Here is a 21,040-nt window from a genome sequence, read left to right on the forward strand (position 1 = left end):
GCAGGCGAAGCAGCAGCTACAACTTTAACAAACACGACCGTATAGACTGTATCAACTATAAATATTCGTTATGTGACATATACTTATATACATATTTACATATGGTTTGCCTGGTGTGGTGAGGGCTTAACAAAGTCACCACTCCCATTTCCTCCCTCAGGTGTCGTAGAAGTCCACTGTTTTTTCCGTTGTGGTGTACACGACGGGCAAGCAACCAGTCACTGAAATAAGGTAAGGTGGGGGAAGTTTGAAGGGATTTTCTTACGGGTTAAGATGGAAAGCCGCCCGTGGTGCTTCATTATACGGAACATATTTCATCTTATCCCTCAAGAAAAGCCCTTCAATCTTTCCCCACCCTACCTTACCTATTACAATTTAGCTTTCTTTCATCTCCATAATTTGCTATGGGTGGCACTGAAACTAGAAAACCAGATTCATGTATGTTGGCTAATCATTTCGGGAATACAAATTTGAGTTTATTGTAAGCCCTTCAATCAATTCATACATTTATTTCGTTTCTGCTGCCTCTTTTCGTTCATCGGCATATACACTGAGAGAAATTCGCATTGTGAATTTAACAAGTTCGACTTGTTGCGGTTTATCCGTTTGAATCAGCCAAACGTATGTTTAAAACAATATGTGTCAGGTTGTTTTTATAAAATCGACTTGTTGATTCAAATATATTGCCGATTCAAATGACAAGTAGCTTGTTGTTTGAACCAAAGAGCACGTAGGCGCTATTTTAACCAAAAAACTTGTTGAACGAACATGAAAACTGGTTGTATTTTTCTCTCAGTGTACACAGGGCACGTAGAAAGCGCCTGTAATCCCTCCTAATACACTAATACGCCGATTTGAGAAATAGGTAACTTTTGCTTCTAAAAATCCTTTTGTTTGTAGTCAGGTAAAATATATTCAAAAGATATATTATGTTCTTATCAACTAAAATAATATTCATGAATCAAAACACATCATTGAGATTTCAGTGGAATATACGTATATGCTTTTTCTGGATATAAGAGGATTACTCAGGCAACTTAACTCCCTATTCGATATTCAATCATTATATTTATTGCAATGGTTGCACTAAGTGGATCATAAAAGTTTTATAATGAATAATAACATAACGATGAAGCTGTTTAACGTTTTCAATGGAAACGTTTGTGTATCGGTTTTTAGGAGCTTTGCAGCGGAAAACAATTATGAACGAACGGAACGGAACCCACCGAGTGGATTTTTGTCTACATAATGTCAAACCACCTTACACCTTACACAGATCAACTTAGCCCCAAACTAAGCAAAGCTTGTACCTACTATGGGTGCTAAGCGACGATATACATACTTAAATAGATAAATACATACTTATATACCTATGTACATAGAAAACATCCATGACTCAGGAACAAATATCTGTGCTCATCACACAAATAAATGCCCTTACCGGGATTCGAACCCAGGACCGCGGCTTAGCAGGCAGTAATAGTTTATATTTAGATAATTAAAAAAAAACTTCGACTACATGTGGTCAGAAAATTTTATTTGTATTAGTGTAATTAGTTTATACTTATTATATTAAAAACAGATATACAAGCTATGCAATACATCATGTTTTTATAGGATTTGCTATTTTATTACTTTATTTCGAGCAGTGACCCAGTGGACATAGCTGTCCCTCACTTTTGTATGAAAAATGACGAAATGATGAAATGAAATGATGTTTTGTATGATGTGACGGGTGACAAAAGGGCTGGCCAGTATTTTGCTCAGAGAATAAGCATCGCCATTCAGCGAGGCAATGCGGCCAGCCTTTTGGGCACGCTGCCTGTTGGTGGCGACTTGCAGGGTGTTTTTGATAAATTGGTTAAAATAGTTATGACATTATCAGAAAAACTTCAACAAGTTATGCTGCTTATCATGCGCGAAGCGAATACTGTTACTGTATGTTTGTAGGTACTAAACCTACAACTTTTTGACAACACAAATATCTGAGTGACATAAGGACCAAAATATTTCTGATTTTCCGTTTTAAATTGGACGTAGTTACGCAATAACGTTCCAATCCATCTGAAATTGTCATTGAAATGAAAGACTTTTGTTTTCATACAAGGTCTAAAACTTAATGACAATTTCATGTGGATTGGAACGTTATTGCGTAACTAACGTCCAATTGCTGTCGTCAGTGCGATAGACTCTCACTGACGACAGCGATTTTACTTTATGTTTCAAAGCTCGACAGATATAAATAACGAACAAAATATCTTTAGTTGCATCTGTACAACATTTGAAAGTTGCTAAACTAAGATTGAATAGTTCATTTGGCCTGAACGTTAACGTTCGCGGCACCTGGGGTCCGCGGGCGAACCGCCTACTAGTTCAGTCTCAATCGCTTGGCTCTCGGAGCGACACGTACTGCGCCCTACGCCGCCACTGAGATCGCGGACGCCCTTAGTTCTGGTGAACAAAGTTACTTACCTAAAATTGTGAATTACTCAATCTGTGTTTAAGGACTCTTTGGACTTCTATTGCGAGTTTTGACAAGTTTTCAGGCAGGTAAGGGCCGAAATAGAGATTAAGCAAAGTTTGATTGTCGTCTTGGAAGATTTTTTTACATTGATATACGTTGATGATGCTGGTAGGTCAATTAGTTATTTTGTAGAAAAGTAAGAATTACAAAATAACTATATACATACATATTAATTACATAACTCAAGTAACACAAAGCCAATTATAGGCTCCTACCAGAAGCAACAGGTTGACAAACAATGGTGGTTAGCAATGAATTTTATATTATAACGTGTTACCTATACAACAAACGATGAATATTTTTATGTATAAAAACAAAACTTATTACTAAATTAATACTTACATCAACAATCGGTAATAAATTATTTTGCAATTTTCCATATTTGGTAACTTTTTATTTTGAAATTCAAGAATTTGTCTCTAAAGAAGATAAAAAGATCAATATCAGTTTGCCTACAAACGTAGCGCAGAAAACTGAAAAAATAAACGAAAACCGGCTTGATAAAAAAAAGCTTCACTCACGCGTCTCACTCCCTCGATCAATGAAAAGGATGCTGTCGAAACTAAGTTTAATTTGTAATTTAATTAAAACAGTCTCTTTAGCCGCAAATATAGCGCTATTATTGCAAATACCGAGATCAAGCGGCATTTTTTCTGAAAGTTTTTTCTTGGACCTTCTTTCTTGGATATTTATTGTTTAAGCTCTTAGATATTGTGATATGACCGCTTGTTTCAAAGATAGCCTCCAGCATAAACTATTGAACATTTATTTACACAATAAATAGGCATGCTGACAGATATACCATTATTATAGTTTAACGTTTATTGCCAAACGTTAAATAGTTACTATAATGATTCACTGTGGCGAACACTAAAGAGTCTATGGGTAACCTTTACTGGAGATAAATTAAACTTTAAATGTCCGATATTAACTCTGTATTTAATCCGACTTTATATGATCAGAAGGTTACAATTATAAGTACACAAAACTATGTGAGGGCCAGGCGGTGCCGCGGTACGACTACTAGTTTGTGTGCGCGCTGTATGCCTCGCGCTCAGTGACTGACTAACTGTTAGCTAAAGCTCCAAAGTAATAAGTTCATATTTGCTGACTCTAATGCATGCGTCACCGCCGTGCCCCTACATCATTCCCCCCCTTTTCTTTTTTTTAAAAAGAAAAGAAAAGGTCCAAATTAATACAACATCATACAAAAAATAATCAAAGCTAATAATAGCCAAGTATTTGCTAACAATGTAACACAAACCTTACAGTGCTAAAGGTTCAAGGAACGCTTACCAAGCTAACGTTCATATGGTAAACAAGAGTTGCGAAATCATATCCGCTCTAGTTACATTACATTACATTACACAAACACTGTTTCATTTATAATAACATACATCTAGTTCTGAGAACTTAAAACTTAATAACACAAGCTAAACATGTTTCTTCACATAATGACACTTATTGTTAATACACTTGTTGTGGGTTAGCAGGAACAGTATGAACTTTGATCGCTGTGGGTGGTATGTTCTCCACAGTTCTCTGTACCCACGATCTTGCACATTGCTTACATTTCGTTCTTACAATGTAACACATTGCCAAAAACAAAATTATTCCCAAAACGATGAGTCCAATTCCGACATAATTTAGTTTTGACTCCACTTGATTAGACAAATTTTCTACTTTTGCTATAGCAATAGCATTGTGTGAGTTACTATCGTCTTGCTTTCCTTGAGATAATCCCATTATTACACAATCAAGATGTTCTGACACTATGTGATACTCTAACGTCTAATACGTTTCGAGATGAATTTGGATTTAATACATGTAGTTAAAAAAACATCTGTTTAAATATGCTACAACAATCATGAATCAGTATATTACTACTTATGACATATCACGTACCACCTTGATACGCATACTTAGCAATTAAACATCGTCACAGTACCTACGCGACCTGCCGTACATTAACTCTAAACTAAGTTGCGGAACTCTTTTATAGAGCCCGACTTGAAACTGAAAAAAACTTTAGCGATAAGTAATTATGTTTGAATGTAGCCATCCACCCGGTGGAGTGACTAACGTCCTACTTTAGGGAATTTCCATTCCCAGGGTCCAGTCTCCATCCAGGAGATACTAAGTTAAAAGACAAATGTAGTGGACCCGGGTTTCCTGCACTTAGGAAAACCTGAATTAAGAAATGATCACTTGCGGGAAACCCTCCGCGCAAGTAACTTTACTCCTCAGCTCTCGACATCGATATTCTTAAAGTCATTGTACTCCCATATATTGACTGTGGTACTACTTGTATGTGACAACTATCCATCAAGCAAAAATCTAACTGGCCTATTTATAACTCGCCCGCTCCGCGTGGTACGAGTCACAGGTGTCGGCGTTTGTTGCACTAAAGGCTGTTTAGGCTCATTTGTGCTCAAACCTGTATTACTATTACCTGTCTTTTCAGAGGAACTTTCTACTTCTGGTTGTTCATTTAACAAAAATGCTGGTTTTAACCTATCTATGGATATCTCTACTTGTCTGTTAGGTAACTGAATTTTATAAGTCTTAGGCCTTCTATTCAAAACTAAATATGGTCCGTCATAATTAGGAGTAAGCGGTTTACGTACCATATCATTCCTTACAAAAACATGAGAACATGACTCTAACTCTTTATGCACAAATAATTTTCTTGAATCGCTATTCGCTCGTGACGTGGGACGTAGACTGTCAACTACAGATCTAAGTCTTTCTACATATGAAAATGGGTCGTCGGAACTTTTTTGTGATTGAACGTAAAAATCACCCGGTAATCTCAATACATGACCGTATAGCATCTCAGCTGCACTTACCTCATTGTCTGACCTGCACGCTGCTCGGAGTCCTAGTAGAACCGTTGGAAGCTCGTCCGTCCAGGATGCGTTGTCTGCTAACCTGGCTGTTAGAGCACTTTTAGCTACCCGATGCCAACGTTCGACGATCCCGTTGCTCTGAGGGTGATAAGGCGTTGTACGTACCTTCTGAACGCCTAGAAATTTCATCAAACCCCTAAATAGATCGCTTTCAAATTGTCTACCTTGATCCGTTGTAATTAAACTTGGACAACCGAATCTACAAATCCAATTTTCATAAATAACTTTAGATACTGTTTCCGCTGTCATGTCAACTATTGGTATGGCTTCCGGCCATCTAGTGCGACGATCTATCATAGTAACTATGTACCTAAAACCTTGAGCTGTCGTGGGTAAAGGTCCCACGATGTCCACATGAATATGCTTAAACCTTTCCGCGTCCTGAAATTTACCTAACTTCGATATCGTGTGCCTATTTACCTTTGCCCTTTGGCACTGTACGCACGCCCTTGCCCATGTGCCTACATCTTTATTCATGCCTGGCCAAAAATATCTTTGGGCTACCATCTTACGCGTGGTCCTAATCCCAGGATGACTAACGTTATGTACTGACTCGAACGCTATCTTCCTGAATTGTTCTGGTAAATACGGTCGAGCCACGTCACCTGATATTTCACAATATAACCTTACGTTTGAATTTGGCATGCCTAACAATTTATACTTTGTTCTATCTGTTGTAAACAGGTCCGCGAACTGCTTATCTGCTTCCTGTGCTTGCGCAATTTCTTCGAAATCGCTTGCTACAGGGCACGCTATTGTTTCTACACGTGATAGCGCGTCAGCAACTATATTCTGAGAGCCGCTAATGTGTTCTATTTCGCTCGTAAATTCGCTTATAAACATTAGCTGTCTCGCTCGCCTAGGTGTTTCTTTCGCTGAGCCTACTTTTGTTAACGCTACCGTGAGGGGCTTATGGTCCGTATACACTATCAACCTCCGGCCTTCTACCATGTTTCTAAAATGTGCTATAGCCATGTATATTGCAGTCAATTCCCTATCATATGTACTGTACTTTTTCTGAGCCTCTGAAAATGCTTTTGAGAAATACCCGAGGGGTCTCCAAACGTTATTCGTGCGTTGCTGTAGCACGCCACCTGCACAAGTTCCAGACGCGTCGGTCATAAGAGCTAGTGGAACGTCCGGTACCGGAAATGACAATGTAACGGCGCTTTTAAGGCTTTCCTTACACTGCTCGAACGCGGTCTCTGCCTCGGCGTCCCACTCAATTTTCGTCTGATCTTTTTTCTTCGAGTTGTGCAAAAACTTATTTAAATGATTCTGTATCTCCGCGGCTTTACCTAGATGTGCTCTATAAAAGTTAACCATTCCTAAGAAACGCCTAAGTTGCTCAACGGTCTCGGGTCTCGGATAGTTAATAATAGCCTTTACTTTGTCGTCGCGTGGTCGTAATCCGTTTTCTGAAACTGTATAACCTAAAAAATCTACCTGCGACAATCCAAACTGACATTTACTCAAATTAATCGTTAAACCGACTTTTTCGAAACGCCCAAAAATTTTTGCAAGATGTTCCCTATGCACACTATCGTTCTCTGAAGCTACTATTATATCATCTATGTAACAAAATAATGAAGACTTTGCGCCTAGGTTATCAGTGATCGCCTCGATGTCCTGTAATTCAGCGTTCATGAAACGCTGAAACGTTTGTGCTGCGTTACGTAATCCAAAACATAACCTTGGGAACTCAAATAATCCGAAAGGCGTAATTATTGCCGTTTTCTCGATGTCCTCAGGTGCGACTTCTATGGCATGATATGCTCGATTGATATCTAAAGTGGAAAATAGTGACTTACCCGCTAATCCGTACGTGAAGTCTTGTAACCTGGGAATCGGGTACCTGTCCGGCTTCGTGACAGCGTTCAGCCTCCTATAGTCTCCGCACGGTCTGATCTGCCCGTCCTTCTTCGGAACTATGTGTAGAGGGCTGGCCCAAGGACTCTTACTCGGCCTGCAAATACCTAAAGCTTGCATGTTACGAAATTCCTGCTTTGCCTGCTCATATCTATCTCGCGGTAACGGCCTAGCTCGCGCATATACCGGAGGACCTGATGTCTCTATGTAGTGCTTTACACTGTGTTTAGCAGGTTCTTTAAACGATACGGGGTTTGCTACGTCCATGTAACGCATCAAGATGTCACGGTATGGGTTATCATCCCGAATACATTTTATGGACACATGTTCACAATGCTCAATAGACCCTACGCATCTAAAGTTTGTCACTTTATCAACTAATATTCTACTGTCCAAATCTACCATTAACTTATGAGTCCTTAAGAAATCTGCACCGATGATGGCTCGAGTCACGTCACACAATATAAATGTCCACCGAAACGCTCTCCGCAGTCCTAAATTGAGCTCTAGCGACACTGTACCGAAAGTTTTAATTTCCGTGTTATTAGCTGCGTACAATTTTAAACCACACTCGCGACGCACTGTGGCACTGAATCTACTAGCTGGTACGATGGATACGTCTGCTCCGGTGTCTACTAAAAAATTAATACCACTATTGAAGTCTAAAACACACAAGCGGTGGCTTTCCGATCTCGGCTCCACGCACCCCCCAGCCGCTCCAGGGTGCACCGCGTCTAGTTTCCCTGCGGTGGCTGCCAGCTGAACGCGGTCGGCGGCTCCGCGCCTGCCGACTGCTGCTGCCAGGTATCTGCTGTCGGCGGCGCTACGCCTGCCGACGGCTGCTGCCTGCCCCAGGCACACGGCTGGGTACAGCTCCGTGCATTTTCTCGGAACTTGAAGTGGTATCTACACAACCAATTCGGATTCCTGTTCGTGCCGCGCGACCTTGAACGCGACCGGTTCCTGTTCCGACGGAAATCTCTCGTCGGAGGCCTTGACCTGAGTTCGTTCACTTCAGTCCTAAGTTGCCTTATTTCCAAAGCCATATCTCGGAATCCACTTATCAGGTCAGTATTTATCGCCGTGGTCAACTGGCTCTCCGGGGTTGCTACAGCTGCTATCACCCCCGAGCCCATGGACTCCTGCACCTTGTCGGCCATCGCTGCCAGCTCCTCCAACTTTGCGCTCTCTGGTACCATTGCGAGGAGCGCCCTCGATGCTGTCGGGAGTCTCTGCAACCATAACCTCCGGACAGTCTCTTCTGCGACGTTAGCGTCCCTGGCCGCTTCGGCCATTCTTCTGTAAAGCTGCGACGGCTTCTGTTCCCCTAAGTCCATTTCTTTCACTAGCTTGTTAAACTGCCGGTCGGCGCTTTCCTGAAACGCCTTGATGAGCCTAGCTTTCAGGGTGTCGTAATTCCTTTCCGTATTATCTAATATGTCTCCTATCGTGGTCAGCTCTTCTCGGCCTAATTTGCCCACTACCAGGTCGAACTTTGCCTCTTTGGACATCTTCTGGGGACCCACGATCGCCTCGAACTGGTTGAACCATTGCTTAGGCATATCTTTCCAGAAAGGATATATCCTAGCTGACACTGTAATCGCGGCTAGTTCACTCTCCATGGTCGCTGTTTTCTGTTCAGTTGTCCCTGTAGGCTGCTGTTCCAACCTCTCGGCGCTGGATACTGGACGCTCTGGCGGTATCTGTCCTTGCACGGTCACTGGCACTGGCACGCCCGCTAGAACTGGCACGCCCACTGGTCTGGATCCTCGATCGCACATTTACGCACTTGTCACTGCACGGAATGTCACTTTCATTCACTAAAGTCCTCACAACTTCGCAGCCCGCCTGGCTCCTCTGACTTAAATGATGTTCATCACACCGGTTTAAAGTTCACGTCGGGTACCAATTAGATCACGTCGGGGTCACCACTTTAACGTTTATTGCCAAACGTTAAATAGTTACTATAATGATTCACTGTGGCGAACACTAAAGAGTCTATGGGTAACCTTTACTGGAGATAAATTAAACTTTAAATGTCCGATATTAACTCTGTATTTAATCCGACTTTATATGATCAGAAGGTTACAATTATAAGTACACAAAACTATGTGAGGGCCAGGCGGTGCCGCGGTACGACTACTAGTTTGTGTGCGCGCTGTATGCCTCGCGCTCAGTGACTGACTAACTGTTAGCTAAAGCTCCAAAGTAATAAGTTCATATTTGCTGACTCTAATGCATGCGTCACCGCCGTGCCCCTACAATAGGTTTTACCTTCGAGTGGAATCAATGACATGCATGCTTAGTTGGTGTAATATTTCAGTTTCTGACTTTTTAATTATACCTACATGTAAATATATACCCATATAATTATATATAATACTGATAATAACGTGTTAAACTTTACAATAGCGTCTTATTGTTGTATACAGTTATTTCATAGGATGTTTTCTATTGAATGTCGCATGGCATCAGATCGTGAGTTACAAATAATATCGATCACAATAATTTGCTGTGACAAAGCCATTTCGCTGTTTGTCAATTCTCAGTTACTTAGTACATACATACGAATTAAAAAAATGCCTGAGATGTAAGTACTCAATAATAGTCTTGAGATGAGTACCTACACTACCTACAAAGTACATTTTTTTGTACCGGACCGGATTGAGCATAAATAGAAGAGATGAAAACTACAGTTAGATTTACGTAATAAAAATTACGTAATTTGAATTTTTTTAACGGTTTTACTTTTTTAAATTTATTTGTCATTCATCGTTAATTCACTTCTACGCATTTCCTCAAAGGTTGACTGGAAAAGATCACACTAAGGAATAAGTCCGCCTACATCGTATATTACTGACTCTGGAATTGTAGTAGTAGTAGTAGTAAAACACTTTATTGTACCAGAAAATAATACAACACACGGGAAACAGAGCTTATTATAAGTACAAAGGCGAACTTATCCCTTTAAGGGATCTCTTCCAGTTAACGTTTGAGCAATTGAGGGAGAATTGGAGATGGTAGGCAGGCATACAGTACAAACGGCGCAGGAAACGGATTCTAGGTAATAATAAATTATAACTTACATTAACATGCAATATATACGAATAAATACATAATATACAACTAAACAAATAGCAAATAACATAAATATATAATATATAAATTAAATATATATTTACATAATTGTTACATAATTGTGTCCCTTTATGTACGATAAAGCTTATACATACACATATACATAAAACATAAAGTAATTAAGTTTTTACTTTCCTAATAATCGAATGATTTTTTTAGTAATCAAGGCTTACAAACTTTTGGCAATTCATTTAGACCCTCGGCCTCACTGCAAAGTTTAGCCAAGTGTCATAATTAAACTTATACCTATAATAAGTAATTATGATATTTAAGTAGGTATATAGGTACTCGTTTTTTTATTTCGATTATATCACTTATAACAGTATGTAGTCATCTGGGCCACACTGGGTCCTTTTTTGTCAATTAATGATTAACTTTCATATGGCCTAGACAGTATGTCAGTCAAAGGAAATAGCATGAAATGTTCGTACGTTTCCGTTAAAATACGAAGGAAAAGCTTTTCGTAATTACTTAGATAGTGCCTATTTCTTGTGGCAGTAGGGTTGCAACTACCACTAAAACAGCGTTATAGTTACACCTAGATATTTTTCTAGCACGAACGTTACTCGTAAGTTGTTAGTGCTTGACAATCGACAAACGTATTATCGATTAGTTTAGTTTAGTTTTATTTATTTCATAATGATAAATTACATTATAAATTATGCTATGTTAACCTATACGAATTTACATTATGATCGTCAATATAATTATTTCACATGCATTCATTCAATTGTATAATATCAATAATAATAATCAAAACAAAAGGAGTTAACATAAAATCGAATTCAAACTAAAAAAATTAATACATAATGGAATACATTTCAAATGAACAAATCTAATAGGTGGGTATAGATATCTCATAATAATGATCGTCATATTAAAACTAAGAGCATTAATTAAGAAAATCACAATGTCGAATAATATAAATTTGACATAACATAGGTAGTACTGTCAGTTAATACAGTTTTAATTATAAATTCATGTAATCATTCACTGAATATAACGGATTATTCAATAAAAAGTTCCTCAATTGACGTTCAAATGCTTCGTCAGATATTTCAGTTCGTATTTCGGCGGGTAGGCGTTCATAATAAGTTGGGCCTATTACACGGGGATTCTTACATGAAAGTGCCAATGCCATGCGACGCGGCACTGTCCGCAGTCTTCCCGTCGATCTGATTTGTTTGCCCATAACTTCAACACGCTTGAACATACTTAGGCAAGTTTTTTCTGACAAACATCAAGACTTGGAACATGTATAGCGAAAAGTGCGTCATTATACCAAACTTTTTAAAAAGTTCTTTACAGTGGTGCATTTGTTTTACCCCAGCCAGTAAACGGATTGCACGTTTTTGTAGAATCAGTACTCGCCCGGCATCTGTGGAATTTCCCCAAATCAATGTACCGTATGACATCAAGGAGTGAAAATGCGAAAAATAAACAGTTTTAAGTGACTTCCCTGATATCAGAGGTTGTAGTTTTTTCAATGCAAATATGGAACTACTTAACCTGTTACAGAGCTGATCGACATGGCACTTCCAATTCAGATTTGAGTCAAGTATAAAACCCAGAAATTTTGTTTCCTTACATAATGGCATTGGAACACTACTGATCCACGGCGGTATTGAGGTGCTGCGACCAGAGAACATCATCACATTGGATTTAGATATATTTAACAGTAGGCCATTTGACGAAAACCATGTCTTTAATTGGTCACAAGCTTCATGTATTTTCTCAGCTAACTGCTCGTGTGTTTTTGCCTTAACAACAACAGTGGTGTCGTCTGCAAATAACACCGATAGCCCATTTGTGATGGCAGAGGGTAGATCGTTGACAAACAATAAAAAGAGTGTATTTCCAGCTGCTGACCCTTGAGGGATACCTAAATTGATATTGCCAGTATCTGAAATATGTTTTTGGCCATTTAGTGACATTTGAACCACTTGTTGACGACCAGACAAGAATGATGCAAACAATCTGTGCGCGGACCCATTTATGCCATACATACTTAATTTATTCAAGAGCGGATTATGGCTAATGATGTCAAAAGTCTTAGACAAATCGCACAGTATGGCAGCCATCTTGTACCTATCATCTAGACCAGTCAAAATGCAGTCGACGATTTTGTGTGCTGCAGTAGTAGTGGAGCGTTTTTGTCTATAGGCATACTGGTTGTCGGTGAGTAAATCGTTCTGTTCTAAGTAGGTCATTAGGGACGATGACAAAATGGACTCCACAATTTTCGAAACCGTAGGTACGATAGTTATGGGCCTGTAGTTGTTTACGTCACTCTTATCACCCTTTCCTTTATAGACCGGACACACACGTGTATTTTTTTATCGTATTGATTAAATCGATTATTAATTACCCCTTATAATAATCTCTATAGATAATCTCTAAAATTATAAATAATCATGTAAGAAATTATGTTAAGGTAACGGATCCAATCATGGACAGTTTAAGAAAAAAGTTTGCCTGTTTTGGATATTTCACTGATAAATCTAAAAATTCTACCGCCTAAGCGTGTTAAATCTTGAATGTCCTATCCTTCTTTTACATTTCAAGCGTATTGCAGAATAGATACTCCTATTGGTTTCTTCATAGTTAACAAATTAAAACTAGGTGTTTTTTCTCCAATTATGGACGGCAGTTCTCCAGTAATGGATCCCCCATTTTGGACAGTGAAATAAGTTTAAAATTTTACTTTTAAAACCAACTGATACTCAATCAGTCAATTTTATATACCATAAATAAAATTAGTTTGGGTTATTTTAACATAGGATTGTTTCTTGTAAATTTTGGTTTTGTAAATTGTTCCTTGTCCATCATAGGAGGTACGCAGTTTTTCGGTTCCAGTAATGGACAGTCGCAAAATAACGCTATTTCTTTATATCTTTGGAGCAACAAACTACTTAGTATGTTTTATACCTTATCTCATGCTTAATGCAATAAATAAAACTCATTTAAGTTTACACCGAGTATTATTTTTTTATTATTTTATACATGAACTCAACTCTCTTAGCAACATTGCTAAGAATTCGGCTTGATATTTTTTTCAGTAATCTGGTGAATTTTATCTTGTCGCCAAATCGTTCAGAAATAACCGAATTAATCGAAACTTCAAAATGAAACAGCTCTACAACTCTAGTTTATGGTACAGGGTTGGGCGGATTAACTGTCCTATTGTAATACATGTCGTTATCTATTTCGATATAACAGATTTCTATTTCCTGTGTATCATTTTAAATCCACAATTTAATGCCCTTCACGGATTCTAAAAGACACTTCTATTACAGTCTGTTTAATAATTTTTTATAACAAAATTGAAAAGTATTTACAGTTGGAAGTTATGACAGCGAACATTGCGGATTGGTCGAGATATTCAACTGACTGAAAAAAGGTAATATCCAATATTGCTTTGATATTGCATACCAAAAATCGTTTATAGAAGTATTTTTCTTCTGAAATCAAGTAAAGATTTTGTAGGAATTGGATGGTTTGTGTCAGTAAAGTAGCTACAAATAACCATGGGCGAATCATACAAAATTGTGCTTAAAATTATAAAATATTCAATAACATAACATAATTGAACAAAATAACCATGAACTAAGGGACCTAAACATAAAGGATAATTTATGTATGTACGCTGTTTCTTTTAAAAATGTGAGGGCTAGATACAAAATGTTATTTACGCGGCACGATGGCCATTTTGCAAAGAAAATGCATTTCGATTTCAGGAGTTCAACAAATGTCAGACTGATGTTGAGTATGGTGTTATATTAAGGAATAGAAACGAAGATATTTTAGCCATAAATTTATTCAAAAGAGAAACTCAGTCAGACCACATCTTCATGAGGAAAAGTGCCATTTTCGTCGAAATTTTTAGGCTGATATTTTATCTTGAAACGTACGCTACGCATCTTTAGGTAACTGATAACTATTAATATTTACATATAAAAATAAATGCAAAGTTTTATTGAGATGGCAAAAGGCTAAAACTGGCATTTATTTTGGGGTCGGGTAGTCAAGTATTGCATGACTTAGCAGATGAGCTCGTGCGTGCCGGGTCAAACTCCTTCTACAGCAAAATGCCTAAATTTATGCAAGTTAAAGAAAAGCAAGTAAAATATACATAACACTTTAAAACTTTAAGATGTTATGGATATAAATCATAGCACTAGTTTTCACATTATCGTGTTTTTAAAATTTTATAGCACTTTTTAACTAGGACAGTTATTCTGCCCAACCCTGTACATTGCCGTCATTTTTTAGAATCTAATTTACATACTTATTTTAAAGATTTGTGTTTTTTGTCCATAATGGCATCACCGTCCATTATAGGGTATTTTACGTTAACTATTAAAATATGGTTCGTTTTATTATTCTTCTCCATTTATTTTCAAACGTGTGACATTTGTATAAAACATTAATGTTATATACACTTAAATTCAAGCCTGTATTCCCTAAACGGGATAGGCAGAGCACATGAAACTACTCAAGATTCAGTGCCACGGTAATAATTAATGACATAGGTATTATAATGTAAGTTATGTCATGATTTAAAAAACATTAATACTTTTATGCTTGGCAACACTGACATCGTGCTCCCTTCTGTATGATCGATAAATAAAAATATAAAATAAGTGGGTACTTCGAAAAAAATGACTAGACTAAGACGGGCGGAACGGAATGTGGGGTTGATTGAGCGAGTGGTAAGATGGCGGATGGAGTTTATGAAACATAAGGTGTATTTGTGATTTGTGATTAATAAGTGGAACTTGTACCGAGTAAACTAATATCAAAGCAAGTGGTGAGTTTCATTTCAGTTATCTATGAACAAAATAAATATAAATAAATAAATATAAATAAATAAATATTGGGGATACCTTACACCAGCGGTTCTCAAACTTATTTTTCCATGGAACCCTTTTAGAAAGTAAAACATCTGACGGAACCCTTAAATTAAATATTTTTTTTTATTGCAATCTTTATTTTAATTTAATAAGCAATCATGATAGTAAAATCTAATCATACATGAAACTGTTTTTTATTTTTTAACAATTGGTGAATATTTGGTTTTATGGAAGAGGGTTGTAGTTGCATATCAGGTACCCAAAATTCACACGGAGCTCCCAGAGAGGCTTTGCGGAGCCCTAGGGGTCCGCGGAGCACACTTTGAGAATGGCTGCCTTACACAGATCAGACTTAGCCCCAAACTAAGCAAAGCTTGTACTATGGGTGCTAAGGGACTATATACACCGTGTCCAATAAGTTTGAATACAGCACAAATAGCCAATAAAACAAAATGAACAAATAGTTACTACATTATTATTATATTTTATGAATGGCACTCTTATTTACTACATTCACAACAAATGTTTTGGAATAACTCCAGCATTAACTTGTTTACCAGCCTCAAACGCTTCTCAAACGGATCACACGCGGCACGCACCGTTTTCTTCACATTTCATCCCAAATACTCTCAATAATCTTTTTGAAATGATCTAGGTTTATGATTTTATAAAAATTTAGTCTTCAAAGCATGTATGACCATACAAAGTAGTCTAATACGCCTAAACCTGGAGGCCTGGGTGGCCACTCATGTTTCGGATAAAAAACTGCCAAATTAGTCTGAAACTACGCTAGAATACCATTTGCCGAATGTGCTGGAGGTGCGTCTTGTTGGGACACATGATACTCATTCCCAAGCATCCTTTTTAACTTTAAGGCATTTTTTTCTCCAAAACCTTGGTTTTAAAGAAAAAAACGTTGATTTTAACGCTTTTATCTGTAAGTACTGAAGGTAGTTTACCTCGCTTACATACTGCATCCCACACCTGGGCCGATGGTGAGCTCTGGAACCTAGGCACATTTTTCTAGTTGCCCGGAACGTTATCTATCCTCGGTACCCATAATAGTTTATTTTGGACACGTGGCGTCTGTTTTATCACATACAGATTCTGCTTATAAAAAATAACTCGTCACCTGCGTGCCGAGCAAGTATTTTGTTGGCACTTTACCTCTTTGTTTTTCTTAGACACTTCGGAAATTTCATGAACTTTGTGCTTGTATTTTATTAAAAGGAATATACCCTTCAGTTTAAATAAGAATTTGATGGCCTGTGATCCCTATATCTTTAGAACTGAGGTAAAATGTGAGTATTCGGACTTATTGGACACGGTGTACATACTTCAATAGATAAATACATACTTATATACATAGAAAACATCCATGACTCAGGAACAAATATCTGTGCTCATCACACAAATAAATGGGATTCCAACCCAGGACCGCGGCTTAGCAGGCAGGGTCACTACCGACTGAGCCAGACCGGTCGTCTAAATATCGGGTCCTCGAAATATCAGAAGGAAGTCACTAGTGTCACTTCGTTCGTGCCAGAAAAATATCTAGGTATAGTTATAGTTCTCTTACAACAGCGGGAAAAATGAGACGTCACTGTCAATTTCTTTGATAAATTGCGCTTCCGTCGTAGCCAACATGCTGACGGCGTCTAAACGTGGTCTAAACGCTCAATACATCACGCATTATATCACGGATATTGACAATAACTGCTGTCATTTATATCGACTCGAACCGTGTGTGGTTGGATGGTATTTGCATCAAAAAGTGTCGCATTATTAATCGCGTCACTTACAAGTATCTAAGAAATAATTTTTAAGAAAAAAAAACCGCCGCCTTTGGGGTTCTGGTGAAAGCTACTTGCTAATGTTGGATTATGTAGAAATGTGTAGATATTTTTTAAAACTGCTTTTAATGCTTTAATTATTTGATGGCAAGACAAATCAATATACGTCGTATACTGTTAAGGTTTGTTTCCTCAATTCCTCATGAATCCGATTATAAGAAATCGAAGCTTGACAAAATTTGACTTAAAAACTCAACTGTTCTGGACGTAAGTGCATGCTGTTCTTATAAAAATACCAAAGTCACTATAAGTGTGCCGTTCAGATTTGAGGAGTTCGGTTCTGACCATCATCAGCAGTTCCACTGCACCCAATATCACTGTTCTGGACGTAAGTGCATGCTGTTCTTATAAAAATACCAAAGTCACTATAAGTGTGCCGTTCAGATTTGAGGAGTTCGGTTCTGACCATCATCAGCAGTTCCACTACACCAAATGTCACTATTCTGGACGTAATTGCATGCTGTTCTTATAAAAATACCAGTGTGCGTGTGGATTGAGTGAGCACCTTCCAAAAATAAAATAATTTTTAAGAAAAAAAAACCGTCGCCTTTCGGGTTCTGGTGAAAGCTACTTGCGAATGTTGGATTATGTAGAAATGTGTAAGAATTTTTAAAACTGCTTTTAATGCTTTAATTATTAGATGGCAACACAAATGAATATACGTATAACGTTAAGGTTTGAGGAGTTTCCTCAATTCCTCATGAATCCGATTATATTATAAGAAATCGAAGCTTGACAAACTTTGACTTGAAAACTGAATATGCTTAACAAACATAACTAAATAAATGTCACTGTTCTGAACTAAATGCATGCTTTTCTTACAAAAATACCAAAGTCACTATTAGTGTGCCGTTCAGATTTGAGGAGTTCGGTTTTGACTATCATCAGCAGTTCCACTGCACCAAACGTCACTGTTCTGGACGTAAGTGCATGCTGTTCTTATAAAAATACCAAAGTCACTATAAGCGTGCCGTTAAGATTTGAGGAGTTCGGTTCTGACCATCATCAGCAGTTCCACTGTACCAAATGTCACTGTTCTAGACGTAAGCGCATGCTGTTCTTATAAAAATGGCAAAGTCACTATAAGCGTGCCGTTCAGATTTGAGGAGTTTGCTTCTGGCCATCATCAGCAGTTCCACTGCACCAAATGTCACTGTTCTGGACGAAAGTGCATGCTGTTCTTATAAAAATACCAAAGTCACTATAAGCGTGCCGTTCAGATTTGAGGAGTTCGGTTCTGACCATCATCAGCAATTCCACTGCACCAAATGTCACTGTTCTGGACGAAAGTGCATGCTGTTCTTATAAAAATACCAAAGTCAATATAAGCGTGCCGTTCAGATTTGAAGAGTTCCGTTCTGGCCATCATCAGCAGTTCCACTGCACCAAATGTCACCGTTCCGTACCTAAATGCATGCTGTTCCTTTAAAAACACAAAAATCATCATATGTATGCCTTTCAGATTCGAGGAGTTCCCTCGATTTCTCCAGGATCCCATCATCAGAACTGGGTTCTGAGAAAAATGGGACCAATCTGTATGCATATACATTCAATAAAAAAAAAATTTCAAAATCGGTCCAGTAACGACGGAGATATCGAAGAACAAACATAAAAAAAAAACATACAGACGACTTGATAACCGTCCTTCTTGAGAGATATGAGACGACGGTTAAAAAAATATGCTGATCATTTAGTAAAAGTTCTAAAACAATTGTAAAACGAATCTCTGAATTTGTAAAAAGATAAATCAAAAGATACAGTCATTAACATGTGCTCACTCAGTTCTCACAAACCACCAATGAAAACAGTTATTGTATTCATTTAACATATAATATTTATATACTAACATTTAGTAAAAAATATGCCAACCTACCTCTATAAATTTTAGATTACCTAGTGACGTCTTTAATTTTTTACAACTAGTTTCTTATGCTCACTCAATCCTCACACTTTTGAAAAGCCGAATTTTGATGAAAAACATAAGATTTAGACCGCTATTATATGTGTATAGTTTAGTAAAAGTGAAATGGGAATTTGTAAAATACAAAACGAACCACTAACGTGTCAGGTTTTTATAATAAATTTTTGTAAGTGCTCACTCAGTCCACACGTTTTGAGAAAGTTAAAAATATAAATATCTTAAGATTTATAGCACCACAGACACTCGAAAGTACTTCAACATTTAGTAAAAATTTTTACTAAATATCCACCATCTAATATTTTATATTCGTTGTCTGGTTTTAAAAATATTCAGATATAACTTTTCTCATACAAATGTATCAAGTAGGGTGACCACACTATGTCGGCTCCTGATTTTCCCCGCTTTCCCATTGTCATATTGAGAGTGGGGAGTTTCGTTCCATTTTCGTTTCGCGTCGGAGAAATGCCATTCGGCTACGGGGCCTGAAGTGATACTTTGTGTGCCATATCCACATCGCTGCATAAAATACCTACCGTGACGTACCGTGTGTGTCATGACGATTTCATCAAATATCGTCCACACCAGTCTATTTAACTATACAGTGACATTAACACTTGACACTGAAAATGTTGTGGGTTGATTAGTAACATCATTGCTCAGCATCGATATTTCCTTGTTGAACAGGGAATGAACTTCGAAGTGTGATTGTCGGGCGACATTGTCATTATTGTGCCTAGTTCTGAAGTAGGTATAGTTAAGCCTGACCACGTCAATTAACCTACTCAGTTCCCGTAGTTTGAGCAACGGTGAGGCTGAGCTTATGTATGTCATCACTTGAATAAAACTTTCCAATACCGACTAGACGGCCAATTTTGGCTCTAGGATGTAAGTGTACCGAAAACTTTATCCCGACCCACAAATTCATATAGTATTCCCTATGAGCTTGAGGAATTGAATATATGTGGTTGCAGAATAACGAATTTAAAAACACATTTTAACCTCCTGGATCCTGAAGGTATTAAATCTGGAAAAACTGTATTTTTTTGGGAAAAATCGATTTAATAAGTAACCAGTAACGTAGGAAAAATAGTAAAAAAAATCATAGTGTTTTCCCCTCGATTTTTCCTTATGGGCTCAGGCGAGTACATGGGGACTTTGTCCTCACTCGAGACACCAAACAAATAAAACAAAATACTACAGAAATCAACTTTAATTACATAAAAAAATATAAAAAATACTTATTATATGAAAACTATATTAATTCAGTCTGAAATAAACCGAAATTCTAGAATCTTGCATAATAAACACAAAAAAATACTTCTGTAGGTACTTAATAGTACAGGCAAAAATAAATATTCGGTTTGATATTAAACTCTTCTGGAATAAATTGTGTAGGTACTATTAGTATAATAGTACATATGTAACAAAGGTACGTAAGTTGCATATTAAGCAAATTACTTGAATGAAAACTAAACTAGAAATTACAGTAACAATTTTCCTTACTAAATAAATAACATTTTATAGCTGACGCTTCTTAGGACATAATAATAATAATAATAATAATTAGACGGTCGGTGAAGGAGCGCTTTTTCAGTCGGCTCACAAAAGTCCTTAACAGTCTTTTGTCAGGAGGCAACAAAGTACGCGCCTTTAACGCCTGGGTAATGCCTCTACTCACATACTCCTTTGGCATACTACGGTGGACCCAGACTGAGCTGGACGCCCTGGATCGGAGGGTCCGTTCACTGCTTACCACACATCGTATGTTACACCCGCGCTCGTCTGTTATGAGATTGTACATCCCACGGAAGTGCGGAGGTCGAGGCTTCCTAAACGCCAAAGATCTCCACAACCGTGAGGTGTACAATCTCAGGAATTACTTCCTTAACAACGAGTGTGGGATGCATCGTGATGTGGTGGCAGTTGACGGAAACCTCACGCCGCTCTCCTTGGCGAAAGAGAACTGGCGCAAA

General features: G+C 37.8%; 2 protein-coding genes across 2 annotated transcripts in view; one reads left to right on the forward strand and one right to left on the reverse strand.

Annotated features, from left to right (window-relative positions):
- The first annotated feature begins 2,401 nt into the window (after nucleotides 1–2,401).
- The window catches only part of LOC125234489 (G-protein coupled receptor dmsr-1-like), a 118,771-nt gene continuing 100,132 nt past the window's right edge, over nucleotides 2,402–21,040 (forward strand). Inside the window, exon 1 of the mRNA XM_048140749.1 lies at nucleotides 2,402–2,550. The gene's annotated coding sequence lies outside the window, so the exon portion shown is untranslated. The remainder of the gene's footprint in view (nucleotides 2,551–21,040) is intronic.
- On the reverse strand, nucleotides 8,037–9,083 carry LOC125234920. The gene has a single exon (XM_048141342.1). It carries the CDS (start codon nucleotides 9,081–9,083, stop codon nucleotides 8,037–8,039), a length of 1,047 nt encoding a protein of 348 aa, XP_047997299.1.

The sequence above is a fragment of the Leguminivora glycinivorella genome, chromosome 16 (assembly GCF_023078275.1).
Source record: "Leguminivora glycinivorella isolate SPB_JAAS2020 chromosome 16, LegGlyc_1.1, whole genome shotgun sequence".
Classification (NCBI taxonomy): Eukaryota; Metazoa; Arthropoda; class Insecta; order Lepidoptera; family Tortricidae; genus Leguminivora; species Leguminivora glycinivorella.

Excerpts from the sequence above, each read along its gene's own strand:
- LOC125234920 (XM_048141342.1), bottom strand. The coding sequence starts at position 9,083 with ATGTGCGATCGAGGATCCAGACCAGTGGGCGTGCCAGTTCTAGCGGGC.